This window comes from Calonectris borealis, chromosome 18 (assembly GCF_964195595.1).
Source record: "Calonectris borealis chromosome 18, bCalBor7.hap1.2, whole genome shotgun sequence".
Taxonomy (NCBI): domain Eukaryota; kingdom Metazoa; phylum Chordata; class Aves; order Procellariiformes; family Procellariidae; genus Calonectris; species Calonectris borealis.
Genome location: NC_134329.1, coordinates 7,546,188 through 7,565,188, shown reverse-complemented (window position 1 = coordinate 7,565,188; position 19,001 = coordinate 7,546,188). Strand labels below are relative to the sequence as shown.

The 19,001-nt window shown below is 39.6% G+C and overlaps 1 protein-coding gene across 9 annotated transcripts in view; it reads right to left on the bottom strand.

Moving 5' to 3' along the window:
• Positions 1-19,001, bottom strand: part of HECTD4 (HECT domain E3 ubiquitin protein ligase 4) — a 78,916-nt gene that overhangs the window by 12,344 nt on the left and 47,571 nt on the right. For 6 of the 9 annotated variants that reach the window (XM_075167593.1, XM_075167584.1, XM_075167586.1 and 3 more), the window contains 27 exons: positions 18,791-18,926; positions 17,917-18,099; positions 17,480-17,650; positions 16,907-17,076; positions 16,362-16,477; positions 15,333-15,436; positions 14,887-15,048; positions 14,573-14,769; positions 14,271-14,350; positions 13,992-14,155; positions 13,212-13,449; positions 12,642-12,778; positions 12,343-12,469; positions 11,584-11,721; positions 11,315-11,451; positions 10,984-11,144; positions 10,241-10,422; positions 8,619-8,824; positions 8,174-8,304; positions 7,758-7,963; positions 6,625-6,804; positions 5,004-6,307; positions 3,088-3,295; positions 1,982-2,205; positions 1,749-1,900; positions 1,435-1,541; positions 408-531 (listed from right to left, as the gene is read on the bottom strand). In XM_075167593.1, the coding sequence (XP_075023694.1) occupies positions 408-531; positions 1,435-1,541; positions 1,749-1,900; positions 1,982-2,205; positions 3,088-3,295; positions 5,004-6,307; positions 6,625-6,804; positions 7,758-7,963; positions 8,174-8,304; positions 8,619-8,824; positions 10,241-10,422; positions 10,984-11,144; positions 11,315-11,451; positions 11,584-11,721; positions 12,343-12,469; positions 12,642-12,778; positions 13,212-13,449; positions 13,992-14,155; positions 14,271-14,350; positions 14,573-14,769; positions 14,887-15,048; positions 15,333-15,436; positions 16,362-16,477; positions 16,907-17,076; positions 17,480-17,650; positions 17,917-18,099; positions 18,791-18,926 (5,445 nt within the window). The remainder of the gene's footprint in view (positions 1-407; positions 532-1,434; positions 1,542-1,748; positions 1,901-1,981; positions 2,206-3,087; positions 3,296-5,003; positions 6,308-6,624; positions 6,805-7,757; positions 7,964-8,173; positions 8,305-8,618; positions 8,825-10,240; positions 10,423-10,983; positions 11,145-11,314; positions 11,452-11,583; positions 11,722-12,342; positions 12,470-12,641; positions 12,779-13,211; positions 13,450-13,991; positions 14,156-14,270; positions 14,351-14,572; positions 14,770-14,886; positions 15,049-15,332; positions 15,437-16,361; positions 16,478-16,906; positions 17,077-17,479; positions 17,651-17,916; positions 18,100-18,790; positions 18,927-19,001) is intronic. The other 3 variants (XM_075167587.1, XM_075167588.1, XM_075167589.1) reach the window with 1 other exon arrangement.

Sequence of the window (19,001 nt, the reverse complement as noted above, 5' to 3'; positions counted from 1 at the left end):
CATTACTAATGACCCAGTAACAACACTGCCAGTTTAAACAATCACCCAGTGCACAGAATAGAAAGCTGTTGTGGAAGGAAACCAGAGACAGCCAGATGGATCTACAGTTCTCATCAGGTCAATTTATTATACAGTTTGGAAGCTATAAAGGACAGTATGGCATATGATTTTGTTAGCTATGTAGTGTTCAAGAAAGTCAGGAACCTGCATTTTGACAGCATAGTGACTCTTTTAAAGCATGTTTTAAGAAAATAACCAACAATTTTCTCTACAGGCCTTGCAGCCATGGATAGAAGTTTGTGTGTTACTAACACACAGGTTAAAGCTACTTGGAGTAGGAACACTTGGGATCATATTTTTTTAAGGTGAGCACAATTAATCTTTACAAAAAATTTCGCAAAATTTACCTTTCAAAATGTAGATCATATCCACAGGACAGAATAGCTCTCCACACACTACGGATATCCTGTTTAGATCGGTCAACCACAAATCTGTGAAATCCATCCAGTGTCAAATACTTCTCCTCAGGAACTGACAGCAAAGATACGACCATCAAACAGTTAATGACTTGCCATAAAGTCTACACACCACACAGGAAAACGGTCAATGTATGAGGTGGCTACCTGCCAGCTTTCTCCTGGCTCTAGCCATCCCACCATGGCTCGTTTCTCGAGTACTTCTAAACATCATGCTATTCAGGTCCAATCTGGCCTTCAGTAAACGGCACTCATTCTTTCCTCTCAAGGACACAACCCCCCCAGGTGCCCTCTGCAATAGCTCCACCAGTGTATCTAACCAGGTATCAAGGATCCATGCTTGGCTAAATGCTGAAATTCCCCTCTTCTGAACTACCCTGGCATTTCCTACAGTGAAGAGCAGAGTCCAAGCTCATGTCTATTCACTCTTCCACCCGACTAGAGAAAGAAATATCAAGCAAGACCCTGGAACTAACCCCTGTCGTGGCATGGCTGTGCTCTCCCCTCCACGGATAGACTAGTTATGAGGCATCTGAAGCTTCTCTTTCATCCAACTTTCCTCTTATAACTTAATCATTTTCCTATGTAGGCTGAGAAACACAATTTAAAAAATGCCTAGTTCAAGCCCGTGACATCTTAATCCCCAACTGTACAAAAAAAGCCTTGAAACTATACCTGTTAGGAAGTCAGTTCTCTACCCAACGTATTCACATGGCCTACGCACACTGTTGCATGAATTGCATTAGCATGGTTTGCTCTCACTTACAGTGATGAGTCCAGATTTACAGATATACAAATAAAAGCAGCATTTTAAAAACACTATTTAAAAAAATCAAGTTAGCCTCATTAAAAACAAGACAAACCAAACCTATCATGACATCATATAAGCATGCCATTAGAAAAAAATTATTTCTTTTCTACGATGTAATACTATAGAAAAATTCTATACAGCTACTACCTTCCTGTTTCTTTGTGGGAGATTTTTCAGGGTCCTTCTCTTCAGGTTTGCTCTTCTCAGGAGATTTTGGCTTTACGGTAGGTTTCTTCTCACTTAAGGCTGTTCGGCTAAGGGACAAAGTGAAAGTTAGGATGAAAGTTTTCTTTTGTCTGTTCAAGAAACCAAAACATTCCTTGGAGGTCTTTTATAATCTCACAGTCACATTTCCCTCTTCCAACCCGTACATAGAAATACAGAGGGAGGGGGAATAAAAATTTGGATTCCTAATGAGAAATCAAATGTTTCACAACTGTCAAAAGGCTGAAGACACCAACCTGACACTATTGAGCATAGACTTTTCCTTTGTAGGTGGTTTAGTAACTGGGCGCTTGGTGCTCACAACTTTCACTGGATGCTGTTCTTTGCCCGCCTTGTTGTACTTGCTCTTGTCAAATTTCGGCTTGGGCACACCGTATTTCCTTAAAATCTTCCAACATAGAAAGCGAATAATTACCAAATGCTTTCAAGTTACACAAAAAGATGCTGAAAATAGTTTTCAAAGCACTACCTGAGTAAGCTGGTCCTCTAGCACCTTCTTTGGAGGGCGGACATTTGTGAAGAACACGTGAAGAAGGTTTCCAGGAGTCTGAGAATTTATCTGTTCTTTACTAAGATAGATATCAGCAACCTTAATGGGTTTTGCTGGAGTTAGGCTCAGCATTTGCTCAGAATGGACGCAGCTTTTAAATATTTCTGTGAGGACTTCCCGAGCACCTGGGACCAATTTCTCACCTAATAAAAAAAAATGCAATACAGTACAAAATACCACGACAACTGTTTAGAATTTGAAACACGAAAAAACATTTTGCATTCAGCTAAAATATTGCATGACATGCCGCTTGCTCTGAGAGAGAAAATCACTTAGAAAAATTCTACTAGCAGACCTGACCTTTCTCCACTCTAATACCCCCATTTATGAGAGAGAACTGAATGCCTTCTCCTGTTTTGGCCACATACTATAATTACTGTTTGAGTGACTGTAGTGGTAATGAAAAAGTAGATTATTTATGATGCCAGTATAAAAATTATGTTGTGTAGGTACACACCGACACCTATCATTTGAACTAGCTGTCAACTGAACTTCCTCCAAGTATTATCCTCCCCTGTTCCTTGATTCAGGATTCTGGCCCATTTCAGGTATATTAGGGTCTGTACAGCTTTCACATTGTTAGAGAATATAAATTACTAGCTGTTCTACTTGAACAGTTTCTACTCTAAAATCATGCTGGGTCTAACAGTGGTAAATTATTACAGTGGCTATTTTCTCAAAAAAGTCACTAAACAACACAGTCAGTAGTCTTTTGGGTTGGTGGTGAGTTTTTTGTGGGGCTTTTTGTTTGGGTTTTTGGGGGGGGTGTGTGGTTTGTGGGTTTTTTTGTACCTGTTTGATTAGCTGTGAGAACAGTTGAGCAATGTTCAGATTGCAAATAGCTGCTTGTCAACCGATGAGAGGGAGGAAACTTGCTTTGAAATTACTCCCTGGCTCCCCCTCATTGTCACCCATCAATTAGTGAGTCATACTGAATTTACACCAGCAAGGAGAATCTGACCCCTGTACATCCCCAAAAAATGCACAATGCAAGTGAGGTATTTGCCAATATGAAAACCACGTACCTTTTATAGACTTATCATTGAAATAATCTTCTAGTGCTGGGCTCCCTTGTGTGTCAAATAAACTTTGATTTACAGTAGAAACAGTTAAAATCTCTTCAGTTGACATTTCCATCAGTTCATCTTCACCATCCAGACTTGACAAACCAATGAGATCACTACTATTAAATAGACTGGCTCGGATTTTCTCTATTTTAGCTCTTGACCTTATCTGTACAAATAATGAAATTAGTTAACGGGAATTCTGACAAAAGAAATTCACTTCCATTTATATGAATTTGGGTCTTAGGCTTTCTCAATTCCCCATGTAGATAGATAATAACATTCTTCTACATCAATAATTTGATACCAGAATTCAGGTTCAGCTCAGAAAACATCCTTTCTAAGAACATCTGGCCACTGAAATCACCATGCTGTGAGTTAATCAGGCACAGCTCTGAAACAGCTATTCCATTTCTTAGTCTGGAGACAGCCCTATCAGATAAGAAGTTGAAATTTTCAGATAGATGTCATTATTTGCAACTCTGCTGTCCTTGCTTCAATTCTCCGATTAGAAAGAAATACCTAAATTAGCACAGGCTTTGAAGTCTCAGCTACACAAACTGGGAACAGGAACAATAACTTCCTTTGATTCTGAGAATAACCACCATTATCAGAACAGCTACAGACTTGGAGCAGGTTTCAATGTGAATACGCTGACAGCTTTCTGTACACACTTTATGGTTTATTTCAACCCTGGTGACTTCATGTCAATTAATAGCTTGAAAGTAGCAACTGTAGATTTTCTATCTGAATAAGCTGATTTTCTTCTAGAAGGGAAACTGATACAATCCCAGACAATGGAAAAAAGTCACTCTAAATTCACAAGCTAGCAGAAATGACTGTGCTTTTGCAAGCTTCTGGTAAATCTGCTGCATGCAGTTAGTGTAACAACAGAGAGGAAGAGTTCCTGTGCATAGCTGAAAACCTGGAGTGATCTGGCATCAATGACAACCACCTACAACGCTTTTAAAAATTAAATTTGGAACCAGACATCAACAAAATTTAGCATCTCTTCTAAAGTAACTTTGTAGAGGAATCTGTAGATGGTTTAAAATATGTGAAAGTGTGGCCATTAAGCATTAAATAATTGCCTTGTGGGTCACCAAAGGGCCACCTGTCTAAATTAATCTTCAGCAGTGGCCAGTAGCACATATTTGAAGGAAGTTACATGAAAGAGGAAATGAATAGATCTTTTCCTTTACATATTCTCTCAGCCTCCAGAAATCAGTGGTTTAAAGATTTCCTCAGGTGAAGGCTGCATTGACTGCTGTGCTTAATAGCTACCAATTTGCACATCCTCCACGAACTTAATCCCTTATGAATTAATTTATACTCTTGGCTTCCGCAACACCTTGCAGCAATAAGCTCTACAACTTGGAACACACAAGAGTACTTCCTTCTGTTTTAAAATTGCTACTTGATAACTCCACTACTAAGTCCCCTCTGTCCTTTGAGAGACAGTGAACGCTTATAAGACTGTGAATGACACAGAGAAAGTCAATGGAGAATAAAGTTTTGTGTTCCTCAGCCAGCCTGTCCAAGCTGAGAACTCCTAGACTCCTTAGTCTTGCGAGCACATTGACATACATTTATTCTGCACCTATGACCTACGCTGAGCTACACCTTGCTAACAGTACCTTCCACTCTCCGTCATTCAAGTTGTGACCTCAGTCAAGGTCACAACTTGACCAGTCAAGTTTCAGAAGAAACCATACAGCACACTTTCCTTCACAGTCAGATCATGGCGTTACATACAAACCACAAAAAGTATGGTATTTCTCAAAGCCAGAGGTTAAAAAAAAAGTAACTAGAATCAGATCTCATTCTTTCAGAAAAAACTGACCCAAAAGGCACCCTCCCCTGATGAAGGCTATTACCTCCACTACCGCAAAACCTTTGATTGGCCGTGACAGAAGCGGCTGGTTGTCCAGAGATGTGACTGTGTACATTGATCCAACATCAGACACAGACGCTGTTTCTACATTATCAAGTGGTTCCCCGAGGCTGCCAAGGCTGCCAAGGCTTCCAGTACTGCAGTGTGAAAGATCCAAACTCTCCTGGCTGGAAACAACATGCGGTTCTAGCAATCCTGGTGGGATGGCCAGCTCCAGTCCAGCTTGAAACTGGTCAACTGAGATATCACTAACGGTCCGAGATATACCCTGCGAGCTGCAGAGGGAAGCCTGGCTTGTAGACGCTGAAGCGCTAACGCTCATGGCAGGTGTGACACTGCTAGAGCTGCTGATATCCAAACTGTCTGCGCTACTTGAAACAGCTGGTTTTTCCAGTTCGGTTCTGCATTCTCCTCCTTCTGCTTTGTCCTTGATTTTTTTGGGATCCTCTTCCTGCAAAGGGATGTAGATCTCATCTTTGAAGACTCCACCATGTGCATTACATGCCTTCCTGATTGCACTCCTGACAGTACTCTCCTCCAAGTGAGTTGGTATTCCAGAAATGACAAGCAAGCGGCTATGAGCTGTGGGACCTACTAGTGCTTGACACGCATCTGCTACAGCATCATTTGTCACACCCAGTCCTTGTGGATCCTTTTTAGTTAGGTGTCTGAGAATTATAAGCAGAGTCAGTGCTCTATGAAACCATAACATATCCTCAGGCTTGCTTCCTCCTATACTGAGGATTGCAGCATCTGTTTCAGCTGCTCTGGATGAAGACCGTTTGCCTGAAGATGATGTCTTTTCCCGCTTCATTTTGACTTTTTTCCTCTTTGACAGCAAGCTTGGACTCTGTGGTGTCTGTCCTGGAGAAGATGAAGATGAGGAGGAAGAGTCACTAAGATTTGGGGCACTTGTTGAAGACATCACATTAGCTGTTACACTCATATTGATAGGTAAGGTTACTTCTGCTACAGCCAGGCAGACTTCCATCAGAGCATGAAAGTATGTTGAAAATCTTCCTTGGTCAGCCACTCCAACACCAGAACCACCACACGCATTTCCAGACACCCAGTTTTGTGTTTCTTCATCATACAGCTTGTGAAGTTCTGACTGCAGGGCCATAAGCATAGCTAGACAGGGATTTAGGTGAAGGGCAATAGAAGACGACAATCCTGCTGGATTTTTTTTCTGCTCCAGATTGTGAATTTTGCGAAGCAACTCAGCCAAAAGATGAAATATTAATTCCTTCACACATGCTGCCATGTCAGTTGTCCAGAGGAAGTTCCCTGTGTGGGGAAGGCAAGACATGGGAGTCAGCAGTATTTCACTGTTAGTAGCTTTATAACATGAGTTGCAACAGTAACATTAAAAAAAGTACAAGAAAAGGTCGTTTCAATGGCTGTATGTCAGCAGTAAGAAAGACAGGAAGGCTATTCCCAGAAGTGCGTAACAACAGAAAACTTCTGGAGTTTGAAGAAAATTTCAATATAATGGAAGAGCTCAGAAATACTTTGTGACTGTAATTTTTCTTTTTTTCCCTACACTCTCCATCTGAGCCAGCACATTATTGGTGCTCATTACTAAGTAAATACTGCATTCTCACCTAAAAATTCCACTACTTGCAGAAGAACTGAAGCAGGAATAGTATCCAGTTCATCTTCTGATTTTCCATCCCCATCTTCCAATTTCCAGGTTAACAGCTGCTCTGTGAATGCCATTGCCAGGGGGAATTCAAGGGGAAGAGAATGCAAGACCAACACAGCGCCGGGAGGAGGAGATACTCCTAAGCAAAAAGGTCAAAGAAAATACTTATCACGACTCTAGGCATTTGTACAGTAAAAGTGGTAACATATCTTTTAGGATTTTTCTAAGGCTAAATTTATGCTAAGTGAGAATTTCTTCTATTAAGTACCTTGTAATAAACAAATAGGAATGTTTATCTATAATGACAAGTTGATATCAATCTATAATTACAAATGTACAGATAACTTTTTTTACATGACATATGAAATAGAACTATTTTTAGCCTGTACATATCTAAATACATATAGGACTTTCACAAAACCATTTATTTGTAGTATGATGTGTCTGATCAGTACTGAGAAAAACATCAGAGATGCCATAGTTGAGCAAAAGAACTTAAGGACCTCCAATGGAAAGTTTTAAGAGCTTAGTGCACTCGGTCACCTTCACTGCTCTAAATAAATCACGCTGTCTCTCCCTTAGGCTGGAAGACTAAAAAGAATATTAATGATTGCTCTTGCTTGAGAAGCTGGGATGACCTATGTATTACTATACTGCACATATATTACTCTGCGTATTAAAGGGCCTTACAATCGCCTACGAAACCAAAAAGAAAAAAAAAAATCATCTTCATCTGAAACACAGCAGCTCAAACAGGAATAGCACCAACTTGAACACTGCAGAAATATTCAAAAACACTGCTTTGTGAACTCCTGGAAGACAAAAATAAGAAAAAAAAGCAGATCCGACAGAACTAACAAAATCAGAGTCAGATGGCTTCCAACGTTTGTAAAACCATGCTTTCTTGGTTAAGAATAATTGCATATTTCTGCTAGGACGCATTTCTTAATACCTTGTACAAAAATACTGTCATAACCAACGGTAGGACTGGTGACAATATAGGAAGGTCTTATAGAGGCAATGATGATGCTTGTCTCCCTTCTGAGAATACAGTTAAAGAGGTTTTTTAATTTTTTAATTTTTTTTTTTTACCTAGTTTGATGTGGACCTTGTCTGTAGGGGTGATCACTGAAGGGTACTGATTGGTTGTTGGGGGAGGTGTTAGGCCTGTGTTGGTTGGAGAGGCGTCTCGCGGATAGCACACTGCTTCAATTAGGTTTAACTGACCATTCCTTTTAACCTTATGCCCAAGCCCGTAGACAAGCACTCGAGCCCAAGGAGCTTTATACAGGGATGAACTAAGAAAAGAGCAAGAACAGTTTGGTTAGACTGTAACTAGTTACTAAAAATCCCAACCCAATCACAGAAAGATGAAACACACTGTGGTATTTATCCCACCACCCAGAAAATGAGTCTCTGAGAAGAGAAAAATCTATACAAATGAGCAACTATATACTCAGGGTTCACAGAGGCTCATCTTTGCCACTCTTGGTCCCTCAATTACTTACTCTTTGCGGAATCCAGACTGACTTTCCTTACAGGACACAATTACAAATGCAGCCCCAGGAAAATTAACATCCATATTGACTTTGGATTCTGAAATTGGGAATTCTTCAGCAGGAAACTGTTCTGGTGCTGTCTGTAACATAACATTTCATAATGAAAGCCCCCAAGTAGCAGCAGCAGCAAACCACCTCCCTCTTCTTTTTTCAGATAAAATCTAGCATTGTAAATAATGACATAGTGTGAGGCCACTTCATTTTAATATGATCCAGAGTACTGCTATTGCTTGTGTTTCCAGCGTGCCCACTGTGATCAGAATAGAAATACAATCCATCCAGAGAAACAATTCAGTGTGAGGGACAGTATTATGGAAGTTAGAATCACACATAAAGCAAGGACTCCTTAGAAAGGAAAACACCACTGCTCATAAAACATTACTAAATATTTTACCTGCAAAAAGGAGCAGATCTGTTTAGTGAGGTCTAACAGACTCTCCTCTCCTTGATGCAGTGTCCGAGTAATGGCAACAGTAAGCCACTCTCTGATGGCTTGCGAATTGCCCTGGTAGAAGAGGTCTGTGGCAGCACAGTTCTGGGAATGGATGCAGTGTTGCAGGGACTGGGCCAAAAGAATAGAACTTGAACTGATTGTTCCATCTGTAATAAGAAGTAAGATATGACAGATTTGGAGATCACTTCAATGTGTGTATGTGGCCTGTGAAACAGTGGAAAGGGCAGTTTTAAAACACCTGGAAGATTACAAGCCTCTATTTTCACTCCTGTGCAAGTGCAAAACTCCTCCCAAAGGTCAGCAGTAGAAAAGATGCACCCAAGACTAGACTTGCACCCCTTACATTGTTGGTTGTAGATGGAATGGCCTCTAAATGCCAGCTGTGTTCTTCACCTGCCTCAAGCCAACCCTTAGGGAGGTCTGCCAGACATACACTGGGCTGTGGGTTCACAGCTGCCTCATTTTGTCCCATGTATGAAGGCAGGCATATTTCAATTTACTGCATAAGTAAAATGAGGACAAGCGAAAAGAAGCGCTCTCTTCCCCACTCATTCTAGATGAGGTGACAGTGGCTTTATCTGTTCTCAAGCTTTGCCCGTACGTGAACAAGATAGCTTCTGGGCAGCCCTGAGTGGGTCGCAAGCCCCAACACCTCATGGCTATCATTCTGGAGCTAACGGGAGAAGTCAAAGAAAAAAAAAGTGCAGTGCACAAAGGAGTGGGCAATTCACCAAAATGCCAGTTTGGAAACTGTGTGTATTAGCAGGACTTGAATTAGACATATTTTAAAGAGGAAAAACTAAATAAAAGCTTGTAAAATTATTCTCAAAGCCATGCAAAGTAGTGCTGTACTCTGCAAGAGGATCTTTTACAATGCGGCATCTGTTAGAGGTAGCCAAGTTTCAAAGTAATTGGAGGAGGGAACAGGACTCTTTCCAATGGTAAATACTTTCAATTATTAATAGCCTATATTTAGCACTTCCTACTTCCTCCTTACGCTCCAGCCATGTTACACACATTTCTTTGCATGCAGAATAGCTTTGTCACGATAATTGTCTGTTAACACTCACTTGAATTAGCCAAAGATTCTTTTCCATGATTCAGCACATACATTCTCTAACAGATCTGTGATTCCAGTAGGAAAAGGACAACCACTTTGTGAAATGAAGAAGAGTTGAATTTTGAAAACTGTGAGACCCAACTGGCATTTAGTTTTACTACCCTGGATTCGAACTACGACACATTCTCAATTCCTTACAAGCATCCCATATGGATACACCCCCCACCCCTCAATAAACCGAAGACCACCGATGACAAAGGGACAGAAGCACACTGAATGGAATCTTAGGAGGGACTCTGAACTCTCTTGAACCCTTTTAATTAGATCATTAGCAAGAATTTCAGTTTAGTACCTATCACTAAGGTCAGGAGTCCATTGAGACATTTTTTCAAATATCATCATTATTAACTAATTAATCAATAAGTGCCAAATTAATTAGATTTTTTTTGTCCCCAGAAAACTATTGTACCAAAAAAGAGCTGTGATAAAAATTAGTGTTTACCAGGAAGAGGTGGTGCAAGAAGTTGGTTGGATAGCAACTGCAGGTGCTCCAGAGTGATATCACGGATAGCAGGAATATGAAAGAGCCGCGTAAACATATGTGGAGATTTGGGGGCAAAAATATTGAGGAGAGCCATGCGGCAGTATAGCTTGGCCAGAGAAGCTTCACTTCGCAAAAGCTCTCTAGAAAACACAAACATCAAAACATAAAATTGCTTCACCACATTTAAAATAAGCCATATCCAGCAACCTGTCCCTGAATCCAAACATATACACCTAATTATTTAAAAGGTTCAAGTAAACCCAAATCTTTCTTATTCACTTAAGATAGCACTCAGTCCATCGAATTCTGGTACCAAATTAAGGCACCTGAATTAGAAGCTAACTCTCCTCAGAGTCAGTCAAGAGTTCTTGAGCTGTTAGATAGCAACTGACTGATGGTACAAGGAACCTAAGCTTCAAGGAAGGTACCTGTTAGACCAGCACGTATAAAAACACTTTCACATGACTAAGTAAAATCCTTCCAACAAGACAATTATAACCAATTTCCTTTATTACAAAAAAATCAAAACTCACTACCTATTAAAACATGAATCTTTGTCAGCTTGAATCCAACAAGTACAATAAGATTCAGAAGTTTACTACTGCTCAAAATAAGGTTGCAGAAGACAACTGTACTATAGGAAATGCTATAGATAAAGTCAGATAATACAAATGTCTTCTAACTACGTTACTTTTTTTTACCTGTGAATTTGGATATTGGTATTATCCAGGGTAACCAATCCATTTGTTGCAGTCCTCCTATAACCAGCAGGTGGCCTTTCTAACATGTCAATAGGATACCAGTATCTTACCAGAACTCCTTCACTCCTGAGATATGTCTCTACTTGTACCAATTCATTTACCTGGAACATCAAAACCAACACTGTCAATAAACACAGTAATGATAATGTTTTTTCTCCTTCAAAAAGGGCACCAAATCAGCATTCTAAGCAGTTTAGTACACTTAATCATATTTGCTCACAGATGTGTGATGCTGATACATTAAAAGCCCTCCCAATGTATTTTTACTCACTGAATCAACATCCAGAACAACACCATGAAGACCGAATGTCTTCAGCATCCCACGAATAGCAAACTTGGGTAAAGCTGTTCCAACAGCACTACTGGTAACGTTGTTACTGTCAGGAGAGCGAGTCACCACTGTGAGACCTAGTCAGAAAGGGACAACACAATTTTTAAGGTACAGCATTTTCCTCAGATTGACAATTTATGCAGTAGATCCCAAGTACCAGAGCCCCTTAGCTTTTATTTTCCCCTCAAGATACTTTTTGCTGACCTTACCTTTTCGTACTTTATCAATTGTAAATTTGTTTGCTTCATCTTTGATATCCTCGATAGTAGGAAGGTAGAGGTCTCTTGGGATGCCACCATTTTCCTCATAGAGGAATTCTACAGTTTGTCGTGCTATATCAACCATTCCTGGTAGACAGAAGGGAGTGCTAGTTATTTTCCCCAGCCACTTGAAATAAGTTCTTATTCTCATTAACATCATAAACAGATGAGCTATCTCATTACTTAAATATTCTTTCAGTCAGGCTGATACATAGGGAGTAGAGATTTCCTGAGAGACACTTGTGTGCTTCTTACTAGGGCTCAGAATTCTTACTTTGCTCTTACTGCAACTTTCCCACACGCAGGTCGCCTTGCCAGAACTGTATTCATTTACAAAACCCCCCTTATTAAAGTGTTCCTCAAAAGTTTTGCCTTGATATAGTCATAGACAGAAAATGCATGTAGTTTCTTCCCAAACTATTATTCCAAAGTATTTCTGTATCCCCACCACAACAGCACAACAAATTCTACCACTATTTCTAAAGCCATTTTCCCTATTTAAATAGTCCAACTTAAGTAAAAGTGTTAAAGAAAAATCATGACCGCAAACCAAATTCTAAGCACTTGACAAAAACAGCAAGTGAATTTTTTTTTAATTTAAATTTTCCAGCCCTGAATACAGTAAAACATAAAAGAAACACAGGTGTTATCTTCACACTTATTGCACATCCTATAAAACAACGTGCATGGAAACAAACATAGCCATACCTAACTGTAAAGCTCCTTTAATCTGATCCAACCCAGACTTCCTCTCAGCTTCATTACGGAATCTTCTTCTAATTGTAGGGAAAACTTTAGTTTCCCAGGCCTTAACCAACAGGGCATAGTGATCCTCCTACAAAGACAAAAGTTATTTAGAACACCAAGAAGAAAGAAAAGTTAACAACAGCTATATTTTCCTTAAGGAAGCAGGGAAAACCCTTGTGTGGCAAAATTTAAAGATTTGAATGACAAGATCTGTATTTAGACTACAAGTTATAGCAGGCAGAGCTTGCCATGTTCCTCACCCGGGGAATGTCATCATCGTCGTCATCATCACTTTCATCATCTGCAATAGGAGGGGGATGAGGATCGGGGCCTGATGTGATAAAGTTCTCATAGCTTAGTTCCATTTTATAGTGGCAAGATGTGTCACTGTCATATTCTGCAAAACACATATGGAAATAATGCACCAGAAGGCATGCAAAAATATTCCATGAAGTTTTTGAGATATATTGCATTCCATGGTCTCCAATCAGTCTGTGGAAATGTAATGCATTTTGACATAGCATAACCAATTGGCTGACTCAATCAACTATAACATCTTATCGTATTCAAAGCCCTAATAAGATAATTTCTCTTTGTAGTTGCATTAACTGAGAATAATTTGTGCATCCATATAAAGGAAGACCAAAGTAAGATTTTTTTTAATTGCCTTGTCTAAAATCAAATAATCATGTATTTGACAATGCCTGTTGTACTGCTTTACCTAAACAGGCAGTACCTAAGGACTGCAGCCAGGATGTGCTTAAATGCTATTTAACTGATATTAATTTCTCCCGAAAGAGATTTAAAAAAAATGTTAATCATCACTTTACGTTGTTGAGCCGTAGCAACAGCAGCAATTCTACAAGGAGGTCCATGGGTCCCAGGATCAGAAGCTATGCTGGTGCCAGCATCGTTATCACTATCAGAAGCCATGGCAAAAGGCAATGCTTCAAAGTTGGCGCTTATTTCTTCAGCTAGGTCAATACACAGATCAGCAGCATTCCTGTGAGCCTGTCCTTCAGCATAGGCAAATTGGCGAGATCCAAAGTTAGCACGGACTTTCGTGTTCTGAAAGAAGATGCACATAAAAGCGTTAAGATGGAGTTGTGGATTGATTTGATTCTTCTCTTTGTTCTTTTTAAAAAACTCGGCCAAAGGGATAAGCTGATCACATCTCCATGCCATATGGTTTTCCCAGCATTGCTAGCTATAAAACTGGATGCAGCAGGGAAAGTATTAAGCTTCTAAACAAAAACTTTGAATTTGCCTTTTTTCTAGTTTCAAGATACAGCATACTTAGCTAGTATACTTTGAAGCAAGGTCACTGCTGGAAGGAATACTAATAAAAGGGCTACTAGCGCAGAATAATGCCATCTCATCAAGCCAGCTGCACGTTAGTGTCCTAATGGGCAGAAAAAGTTCAAAATAATGACAAAACATATATGCACCTGGGAAGGGTAATGGAATATCTCAACCTAACTCAATAAAGGTAAAAACTATCACTCTACTTTTTTATAGATAGGTAAGCAGGCTCAATACTTTCTATACCATGTTTTTAATATTTCTGAAAGAATATATATCAAGCAACGTTATTTCTGTTAAAAACTTGCCTTTTTCTGAATGTGGACAACTGGCCACATTCCACCAGAGACATCTTCCAGATATGGCCCAAGTCGCTGCCCACAATACGTAAAATAAACTCTGCCTTTAGCTGGCTGCCCTGGAGGGGGTGGAGTTCCTTCTGTTCTTTCCCATCCAATTCCTGCTACATCACCTGCAGAAAAATATAATCATCAAAAGAAGAACATGGATTTAAATCCACTGTTTCCCTTACATTTAGAGGATTTTCTGATTTACCAGAGAAGCAAATTAGCTGTACTCTTACATACCAGGAGAAAGAGTCACATCCAATCTAACACTCTTCCACTGTAGCAAGCTGGAGCCATTGTAATGCACTGCTCGCCCGTTGCTGAGAAGTAACACATGAAGAAAATTAAAAAGAGCACTGAAGCAAGTAAGGATTACAACTCGCTACCAGCTGAAGTCTAGGTACTGTGATACTGACAAGAGGCAACTCAACTCTCCTTATTTTGATAAGGAGATATTCTAATTCATCATTTTAACATTTCAGTTAAAATGTATGTATTACCTACTACAATGTGCTCACAATACGCCCCCCTAAGGAACTTACAAATGTACTGAGCAAGACCATGATTTTTGATGTACATCTCCAACGTACTTGTGAAAGAGACAGGTGCCCACTGGGTTTGTCCAAGCACCATCCCGTTTTTCGGCTTCTGTAGCAAACCCGAATGAAACTATTGGTCCAGTGTCATCATCTGTATCTCCATAGGAAACTATTTCAATTTCCCAGTAGAATGATGGTGCCTAGAAATAAAAATAATAATTTTTAAAAAATTATTTACAAAACATAGGTAAAATAGAAAATATTCTTTCTTTTTCTTTTCATGCACTATTGAATATTGTACAGTTGTGACTTCTTACCTGTACTGGAACTGGTGAAGTGGCATAGATGAATGTGCCCCGAGGAAGTCCCCCACCTGCGCTAGGATCAGCCAAAAAGGTCACAGCTGTAAGATGCGATGAAAACATGCATGCTCGCACAGGGGGAAACACTCTTGATGGGCTCCAAGTGATTTCTTTGGGCTACAAATGGGAACAGAGCATTTTATTCTACCAACTACAGTTGAAGTCACCTACTGAAATCCAATGACACATTCTTTCATGAAGTGCACATTTAATACAACACATGCAACTACCACAACCGCAATCACAACAAATCACATCCCATTACAGAAATTCACATTAAATGAAATGTTTAAATAAGAATCCAACCAGTTTGGCTCCAACACCACAGGCAGACCCCTCTGCACTCAGCAGTTGGCTTCATTGGCAAGGGACAGAAGACTCAGCACTGTTTCTGTGCTCACCTGTCTTCTGTCTGCTTGGAGTGGAGGAGGGGGAGGTCGAGCACAGTCACGATACAACATTCGTAACCTTTCACACTGCATTTCTACAACAAGGAGCCTCTCCCCTGTAACAAAAAACCAAACCAAGTCATGAAGGTCCAAGCAAATCTAGTTACTTGAGTCCAACAATGCAATCTTAATACCGGTAAATAGAAACAAATATGACATTTGCATTTTAAGAGATCTGGTCAAATAGTCTCACTTACCTAATCAACAAAATTAAGGACAAAATCTAATGTATACAAGCAATTGTTTTCCTCACATTTAATTTATATTCGGTTAGCAAAGACATTGTTAATGTTAATTAAGATATAAAATTCATTTTAGTGAGCAAGTTTATGACCCAGCAAAAGCAGGAACTCAAAAGAATTTGTGCCTAGTGTCAAAAAAAAAGGTATGCTCCCTTTTACACTGGAGATCATACTGAAATCCACTTGGTTCCTACCCTAACATCCTTCGCTTCAGCCACTTTTCCTCCAATGAAAGGCTCTGATATGTTCCTAAAACTTGCCCTTGAACTAAGACTTCTGCTGGGCCCACTGCTTATCCTTAAACAAGAGGGAAGGAAATCAAGAGCTCAATGACAAGGAATACAAGAAAACATTGTAAAGAAACAGCAAAAAGGTCATAAAAAGAAAACATATAAATGATAATGTCAAGGAATACAGAGTCAGTTACACTGGAAGCAAGAAAAGCGGAGAGAGTTCAGAAGCATAGTAGTAGAGAGCTAGTTCCAGGACTTACATGTTCTGTGACGCATAGGATAATCACGTTCTGGCCTAAACTTTATGCCTAATATTTAAAATGATTTAGTCTGATTATTAGCTACTCTTATGTTAACAGCTCTGCAGCTATGACAAGACACGCTGTACTGTGCTAGCTATCAAACTCTAAGTAGCTGGAGGACAAAACACTGAAATGGTTTTAAAAGCTGTTATGTCTCTGAACTGAATACGACAATGAAGCTGCAAGAACATGTTGAATACCTACCAGGGCTGCACTCCTGTGCTACCAAATTAAGAACTTCTACAGCAGCTGGACACTGTTGAATGAATTCTTCACAGAATGAGCTGTCTTCTAACAGCTGAGCCATCACCAGGCATGCTCTTAATGGAAAAATAATATGTTTAAAGCATTACAAAAGCGTACGCTGAATTCAAAGTTGTCTTTACATGTACTGAATTCAAGACTATTTTAAAAGCAGCATGCCGACTGATCTACTTCTTTGTCTGGTTGCTTAGCTATCCATTGGAACTTCCACAATGACAGTTTTCCCCTGCTTCGTAACATTTACTTATATGAAGCATTGGCTCAATGCATTGTCAGTGTGACAGGGGGCACTTTATTTTTGGTGCTCGTTTTAACAACATCCAGACACTAAATGTACTTAAGGAAGCAAACAAGAATTTTTGCACTGTCCCCTGCTGTCATATGTCAATACCCACAAGGAAGAAAACAAGAACCCATGCAATTTTCTTGAACATTTGTGTGGTATCAGAACAGACTGGGGTGCTGCACAAAAACCGACGACTCACCTGGTTCTTATTTCAGCAAGAAGCCGGACCACTGCCATTACTGGAGTTGAGCCATCTCCTGTTGCAGGAAGTGAGGTGTGAATAGATAGACTTCCCTCCTGAGGAAGCAACATGGACTGGACTGCCTGTACTACCTTCTCAGTAATGGACAGTTTATGAAGAGGCAATGCCTGATGGTGGGGGGGCACGGTAAAAAGTTAAATTCAAGTAGTTAGTTTCTAAGAAATGAGGGCGTTTTATTACCTGGAGTTAATTCTCATTTTGTACTATCACAAAACCAGCACCAAACACCAGTCAAAAAAAGAAAAAACAGAAACAAAACCAAAAAAACCAACACAGTATGCAATGGAACTTCTTTAAGCACCAATAGATGAATATCCATGTTACTTGAATGAGAATTTACATATAGATATTGTTAAGATATGTTTAAAATAATGAGGCAAACTTCACAAATAATATTTAATCAAAGATGAAGAGACTTTTTACATGCTGTAGATTAATTGCCAGTATGCTGTGCCAAAAAAATAAATAATTGACATTATACTTAATATTGGATTCTTAAAAATACCGTACCTCAGATCTTGGAACACAGAGCCTAGATAATGGAATAGTTAATGTGTCTGATGCTTGTGAGGTCTTTCTACTGTCTATACTGGTAGGTGGAAATTTGACCGTTGCTATACCTTCTTGTTCATTAATAGATGCCACAACTCCAATGCTTCCTGCTATTCCTTTACCTAAAACCTACAACCAAAGAAGGTCTGCATAAGATTTAAGGCTTTACAAACAAGAAACACTGAACATTTAATACCACAGACCAACTCAACACACAATTAGAGCCGGGTATTTTAGGAATAACACACAATAGCGGTCTCCACAAGTGTTATTGAAACTGCTTCACAATCGCAGGCGATATGCACGCTGCTTCACAAGTATACCAATGTAGGCAAAACATCGTCAAAAGCACCGATTCTCATTTAAGATATAAAATGTGAACGGCACTGAATTACCTGAACTTCAGAACCTATTTTAATCGTCTCCTTAAAGCCACCCAGAGCACAAAGGGCAGCTACTGCCTGCCGAGCAATTCTTTGAAGTTTAGCAAGTTTCCTTCCACTGCTGCTCCCATTCTCCAAAATACTCTCTGCATATTTCCCAAGTTGTGGAATGTACATCAGAGCCCGAGACAGAACCTGAAGACAGAAGCAAAAATACCAGAGAATAACTTCAAAGCACAATTCAAACAAAAACCAATGCCCCAAGCCTCCAGCCCACACACAGTCTCAGAAGAATTATTTTTGTTCTTAAAGAGAATTATATAACTCGGAATACTCTAAGTTCTCTCAAGTGTGAACACCATCAAAGCTGGCTCCATTCCCTAATAACTTTTAGAATCACAGAGTTACATATATAATCTTAGCAAAAGTCTTTGCTCAAGGATTTAGCCTAAGCAACAGATTAGGTGCTACAGGATTCAGAGGAACATAAAAGCAATGTGCTACACTTTTCAGCCAACACTTTAGACCCTCATGGCATGGAAAAGAGGACTGAATAGCAAAGGTAGAATAACTACCTGGCAAAGGCAAGGTAACTCCCTAAACAAACAGCATTATTAATTACTGAAAAAAATGAGAGGTGAATTACAGAATGACAACACATTCTCTAATGCTGGATAATTTTTGATTATTTATTCCACCCTAAGACATTAGACAGATACCACCTACTAGAAAGGGCTGCTTCTATCCAGTTACACATCCTGGTTTGAAGTGTTAGAAGTAGTAAATCGGAAAGGAGTAGCTTAGGAAATTGCTAATAATTAAGTTCTCTTAACTACTCAATACATGCTTGGTGTAGAATTGGATACCTAATCTTCTGTTTGCTTACTTTTTCAGCAGTTGTTGTCCATATCTGAGCTGCATTTGATTCTGGTGCCATCAGCAAGCTATGTAGCAAAGCGATCACCTCTGCTGCCATGCTGTTTGCAACATGACCACTAATGAATGGCCTCACAGGATCTGTCCTATACAGAAGAAGAAAGCAATTTGCCCATTAATTTCAAAACAAGAGAAGGAAAAGAAGCTTCAGTTGTCAACAA